Genomic DNA, 6,254 nt, shown 5'->3' with positions numbered 1-6,254 from the left:
CTTTTCTCTTTTATGGAGATCAAACATCATTCTGCTCTTTTCTTGTGTAAAATAACACAGCCAAACAAGGAAACTTGATGTTTTAAAGGTCTCCATCCACATGTTGCTTTCTTTAAGAATCTTTTTTGAGCTAAAGATCAATTGCTTTTGAATCAAAACCGTGGAAGAATCTTAACAGAAACATTCTCCCACCGTCTCTCGCTTCCAGTAACAAAAGCACTGTGTTCACCTGCTGGCACTGTGCAACTTCGGGAGACTCTCTGAGCCATCCACGGGGGATGCTGGACACACAGCAGCCTCAGGATGCAAAACATGGCAGTGTTTGTCTCCAGCACACACTGATGGTGAAGCCCACCCTGCCTTTGTTGAAGTCTTGAGAGCTGCATGGGTGTCTCTTATTGGTGGAGGGGGGGCTCCTCTGAGTGTAGCTGCGCAGGAGAGCTCGTGGGGAGCAGCTGCAGATGGTCGTTGTGCAGTGATGTGGGCTGGTGGGGAGGCTGCTCTGGGCAATGCCTGCTGCTGACTCATTTCAGGTGACTCCAAAGGGTGGAAGATGCTGGATAAGGTCACCCTGTTCCTGTTCCTGCATTTAGTCACAAGCTCCATCTCCTCTCCTCTCTACCCAGCTCTCAGGTATGATATTGGCTGTTTCATCCGTACTGTAACTCTCTGCCTCACCTCTGACCTTGCACAGAATAACCATGTGCCAAATGAAGCTTGCCAGCCCTTCTGAAAGACACTGGCAAACGTTATGTCTTTACCCTGGCTTAATTTTTTGGGGAATGCTGCTAGTTTACAGGGGTTTCAAAAGAAGGTAGACACTTAAAGTGGAATATTTCAGCCCAGCAATTGGTTTTGGCATTAAATGTTGGGTCCTAGTAAAGGAAATGTGCCAATCTCCAGAGCAGCCAGCACCATCAGCTTCATCACTGCAATTTGTGCCTGGAGGCTACCTGCACTGAAATCAACTGCAGATATTCCAGTATGGGAACTCAACAACTGCTAATTAATATTTCAAGTGTTTCCTTGCCAACTGTTTAAAGTTAATACCACTTCCCACCATTACAAAATTGGCCATAGGGCTCTGTAAAGTGGATTCACAATGTCTCATAGAAAATGCTTTAGACTTGTGCCACAGCCACAGCATGATGATACAGTTTTGGTTGACACTGCTGGAAACTCAAAGAGGGTAAAATGCATTTGGGGAAGATTTACCAACTGCCTTTTTGCTGCTTCAGGGCAGTTTCTAACTGGGGAGAGTGATGGACGAAACTGGTGTTACTGATGAGGTAGAGTAAGAAAGGGGAGAGAGAAAGAGCAGAATGTGGAGTACTGCTGAAGAAGACCAATCCCTGCCTGGCATTGGAGCACATTTCACAGTACACCTTGGTTTTTTCTTAAAGGTACAGCCCAGGATCTGTTACTGGCAAGGCTGTGAACTTCCAGCTCCTGGACCACAGCCTGCTGCAGAGCCATAGCCCCTCAGCAGAGGAACAGGATGAGGAGGGTTTGTTAACAGACTCCACTGAGAAAAGGTTTGTACCTCGTCTCTCAGTGCTGCTGCAGCACAGGGTACTGGCCCAGCACTTCTGCAGGGAGCATCACCTCTCATTTCCACACCCGCCAGCAGACAAGGCATGGTTGGCCGTCTTAAATGCAGTGACTTCATCCTTGCAGCACTGAAGACCATGCATACGGTTTATGCTTCCCTGACCTGTGGATTTTCTGTAGTCTCTGTCCAAGGCTCCTGCCACCCAGACACCGGGGTGTCCCACAAAATGACAGCTCTGCTGCAGAGCATGGGAATATCCCACCCCCAGCTCAGCCCTCTCGCAGCCTGTGGTTCTTCCCTTCCCCACACCAGCACTAGCTGAGTTCAGTCCTTCAGTCCTTCGCCTGTAACTGCTGAGATCAGCCACATCTGGTGCGTTAGGACACGGGAAGCACCCACTCCCCACAGTGCTGCTCAGGGGCTCGCTGAGCACACCCTTTGCTGTCTGCCCCTAGGATGCAGCGCCATGCTGATGCCATATTCACCGACAACTACCGGAAATTCCTGGGGCAGATTTCTGCCCGCAAATTCTTACAGAGCATCATTGGCAAGCGACTCAGGTAAGGCACAGAGATCTGCTGTCCTCGGGACAATGCTTTGCTGATTGTTATTTACACACGTAGCAGAAATAGCTGCCTGTAGCTGCCTTCCACTGCAGCAGAAGCAATCTCTCCTGCTGCTCCACACCCAGAAGGACATTACACATTCCCACATCTAAGATCCCTCTAATCACAACAATCATCAAGCAGCCTAATTAATCCTTCCCTCCAAGCCTATCAGTGTCAGATCAGCTGAGAGCTCTACCATACGAGCAACCAGCAGCAGCCTTTGCAGATTAACAACTGCAACCATTCACTGGAAGGAATCACCTATTGCTGTGCTGTAAGTTCTGGCCTATTTGAACACAGAAAACTGCCTCTCTATCAGCACTTGGGCAGCTTTGCTTAGATAGATAAGCCCAGACAGTCAGATGTAAGCCAGCTCTGGGCAAATGCAGCTGTGCTTTCTTAGGGAGCACAGAACAGCCCCAGGCCCAGCAGGCTCTGTGCCATGCTGCTCAGCCAGAGCCACCATCCGAGCAAGGGACTGAAAGCACCTCTCACACAGATACATTTCTCATCTTCCTGTAACAGAAACAGTGAGAGCAGCCCAAGAGAAGGGGTGCATGAGCTCCTGACAAGGCGCCAGTCAGACAGCATCCTGATGGACAGCCGCTACCACCAGCAGATGGTACTGAGGGACTTCTTGGGAGCCATGCTGCAGCATCAAAGGTAGGTGGGAGCCAACTCGTTATCTGCTCACTGCAGGAATGAAACAAGGCCCTTTATGCTTTCTGGCAAACACGAAGCAGAAGTGAAGCTACTGGACCAGGTGTTATCTTTCAGATACACCCAGGGAAAGAATAAAGCTCCTGCCTGAAAGCACAGCCCATTCTTGGGCCGGTGGGGGACACGTAAGGCACAGTGCTGGCCAGCCTGCAGCACCCACAGCAGCACCTCCCTTGCTGCATCCTCACATCCAGAGTTCAGTCAAATAGCAGCGGAAAAAGAAAGCATCTTGATCCCAGCAGAGGCATCATTTATCCTACTCTGTTCTTTCACAGGCCTCAGGATGTGAGCAGCAGTCGGACAGAAGGGTTTCCCAGCACCCTGGCTAAGTTCATGTAAATATTTTTCCCTTTTTCGTCTCCCCACGCTCCGGTGAGTACCATCCCCTGTGCAACTCCGTAAGCACAGCACCCAACACAAGGCTGGAAGGTTCTGCCTTGGTAAAGCCAGCTGTCACTGCTGCTCACGAAGGAAAGAACATTTGTTGATGTTTCAGAGGAAAAAACTCCCAACGGGTTTTGTTAAATACCGAAAGACCCATTAGTCTGAACAGACACCGTGTGAACACCTAGGCACGTGTTTCCCCAGAATGCCACCTGATCTAACTGCTGCAGCCCTGTCCCACAGGTACAGCTCTCACAGCAAACCCACACAACTCCAGTGACCACTGGTGCAGCTGGGTACAGGCCCACAGCAGCCACAGGCAACCTCATAAAGCTGAGGTCAAGGCCAGGCTACAAGCAAACAAAATTCTTCTCCCAGGAAGCAGACCCTACCTTTACATGCCCAGAACATTTCAAGTCTTCCCTTCACAGTGCACTGAACAGAAAATGAAGCCTCACAGTTTCTGTACTCCAATGTCCTAAAATTAGTCTCCTGAAACTAGAAATATGCTCTAAACCTTGACAGCCCTGGGGGACTGAGTGCCCCCAGACAGACCATCTTCATTCACACAAATGTGTTTTCCTTTATGCAGCAATCCTATCTTACTCCTCTGTCTCAGAAATTAAGCTTGCCTAACTATAGCCAGCACAATACGAAGCAGTGTGAAGAGACCTGTGCAAGTACTACACTGAGAGGGGACTGTGGGTAGCAGGGCAAGACCAGAATGGTACAAAGAAATGATGCCTACGGATGCAAGGCATTTCAGCATTTGACTCGCCATGCCTGAGTTGGTGATGTTCAGCAGTTCTTCCCATAGATTAGACAAACCAAGAAAATACTTTAAAAAGGGGGAAAAAAACCCAACTTTCAGCATGTGCTCAACGATAGCTTTTTCTTGATTCTCTTTTCTTCCTGCTTCTGTCCAGAATGATTCAGAGCTTGTGGATCTAACCGTACAGCAATGAAGACATTCCTGGAGGTGACCAACTGGAGACCGATGCATACCCTCCTCAAATCTGCTGAAAGGAATGCAGTCCTGATGCACTACTCCATGTACTTCAGTCTGTACTATTCCCCTATCTAAACACTGGTTTGTGTACTGAATCAGAAAAAAAAGCCCCAAACCTCTGTGGTTTAACCTAAGGATGCTTCATATAGGCTAAAAAAACTCCAGCACACATGTAATCCTGGGGGCATTAATTACTAATTAAGGTTTGCAGATCATGAAGTGTAGCAAAATTTCTGCCATATCATCATTCTGTTTGAGGGCCCAATTAATATACATGAGGCCACCAAAAAGCACCTTTGGGCAATTCAGTGAACTCATTACAGCCTCCTCTACACAGATACAGTTCAGCACAGGGTGAGGTCCGACGTGAATCCACACGTTTGCCACCCACCACAAGCACTGCTAGGGGCTGCTGGCTCCTCGATAGAGCCCTGGCAGCAAAACTGAACTCTACAAAGCTCATAATAAGCAGTTACTGATCAGCCTCAAGGTGTTTGAACTGAAGCTACAGCTCAGCTCTGCAAGAGTTAAAGGAGATCCCTGTGCAGCAAATGGGGCTGACACTCTGTTTTTATATTCAATCTGGCTCAGAACTTCACTATGGCTATAGAGTTACAGCAGTAGATGTTTGCACTACCACTTACGAGTTATGAGGACAATAATCTCTCACACAGCAACTTCCTTCCCTGTCACCCGAACTCTTCTACTGTTTGTGTAATATTTACGTCTTCTGAAATGTAAATAATAGCAGGATGGGGTCTGCTCTCCCATCATTAGCAGGGAATAAAAGTTGTTCTAAATAAACCTGTTCAACAGCAGGCCAAGATGGCTCTTTGTCTGTCGAGACTTTAACTTTTTGATTCTGGGCACAGAATGGAACTGTTGAACCGAGGGACAGTGCACAGAATATGACTCAGAGCTGTGCTTGCAAAGGCACCAGGGCCAACCACTCAGGACCAGGCTGGAAATACACCTGCACACAAACATACTGGGGCCTACAGCACCTCTCCTTGCACCTGAACAATTCCTTGCTAATCTGCAGTACATAACCATCTCCTTTTCCCTCAAGTGATCATGTTTTAGCATAGTAAACTCCAGCGTACATGAAAATGAGCTCCTACTTGCACCAAACTCCTACAGATTACATTCTCCCTGTTCAGGTGACAATTTTAGAGCTATAAAATTACAAATGATCTCTAGTGGTCCCTTCCAACCCTACAATTCTGTGATAAAAAAAAAATTACCAACTGTCTTGCAGCTTGTAAAGCAATGAGGGGATGCTGTACATCAGTGAAGCTGCATTGGCAGCAAGTGCTCTAATGGGCAATCTGTAACCCTTACACAGGCAGGGAACTGTCACGATGAGACACATGACATCCTCCTGCTTCATGGTGCAGCTGGAGAAAGAACTGCAACAGAATGAACGATAGCTAACAATCTGAAAAGTCCTGGTTTGTAAGGCTGCTCTGTCACGTCAGCCAACGTGCCTGAAGCCATTACAACTTGCTCCAAGGAAAGGAGTGTGAAAAAAGAACAACAGAAAACCATATCTGAAAAAGTGTATTCCTAAAGTATAAAGTAAACAAGGTGGGAAAATTGCAAGTGGCACAAAAAGGGCTCATTTGGAAGTTCAGCTTCTGTCAAAATGAGAAAACAAATGCTCAAACTCTGACAGGTAAAACACTTGAAATAAAACAAAGTGTGCAACAAAAAAACTAAGGCCAGAAGAATAGAAGCATCCTTTCCAAACATATAGACAAATAAGTAGAAAGAAATCAATAGCAACAAGCAGAGCTCAGGAGACACATCACAGTAGGACCACGTGGTTTTCTTTTCGCATCAATACTCTCCCTGGGGAACGTGCCACAGTTCTCCTACAAGTCAAGAACTGAGGTATCTGTCCTCCTGTGAGTACGAGCAGAAGAACACGGTATGACACAAAGTTGATAGGTGTGTAGTAAAACAGAAGAAAACGTGAGGC

The 6,254-nt window shown here is 47.3% G+C and overlaps 1 protein-coding gene across 1 annotated transcript; it reads left to right on the top strand.

Moving 5' to 3' along the window:
* Window positions 1-538: 538 nt before the first annotated feature.
* GHRH (growth hormone releasing hormone) lies at window positions 539-4,324 on the top strand. The gene is made up of 6 exons (XM_065754382.1): window positions 539-633; window positions 1,404-1,535; window positions 2,008-2,112; window positions 2,686-2,823; window positions 3,156-3,252; window positions 4,191-4,324. Exons 1-5 carry the CDS (start codon window positions 554-556, stop codon window positions 3,217-3,219), a joined length of 519 nt encoding a protein of 172 aa, XP_065610454.1. The 5' UTR covers window positions 539-553; the 3' UTR covers window positions 3,220-3,252; window positions 4,191-4,324.
* Window positions 4,325-6,254: the final 1,930 nt, after the last annotated feature.

This window comes from Cyrtonyx montezumae, unplaced genomic scaffold, assembly GCF_038088225.1.
Source record: "Cyrtonyx montezumae isolate F1298 unplaced genomic scaffold, pur_monq_1.0 scaffold_9, whole genome shotgun sequence".
In the NCBI taxonomy this organism is placed as follows: domain Eukaryota; kingdom Metazoa; phylum Chordata; class Aves; order Galliformes; family Odontophoridae; genus Cyrtonyx; species Cyrtonyx montezumae.
This window is presented reverse-complemented; position numbering and strand designations above follow the sequence as displayed.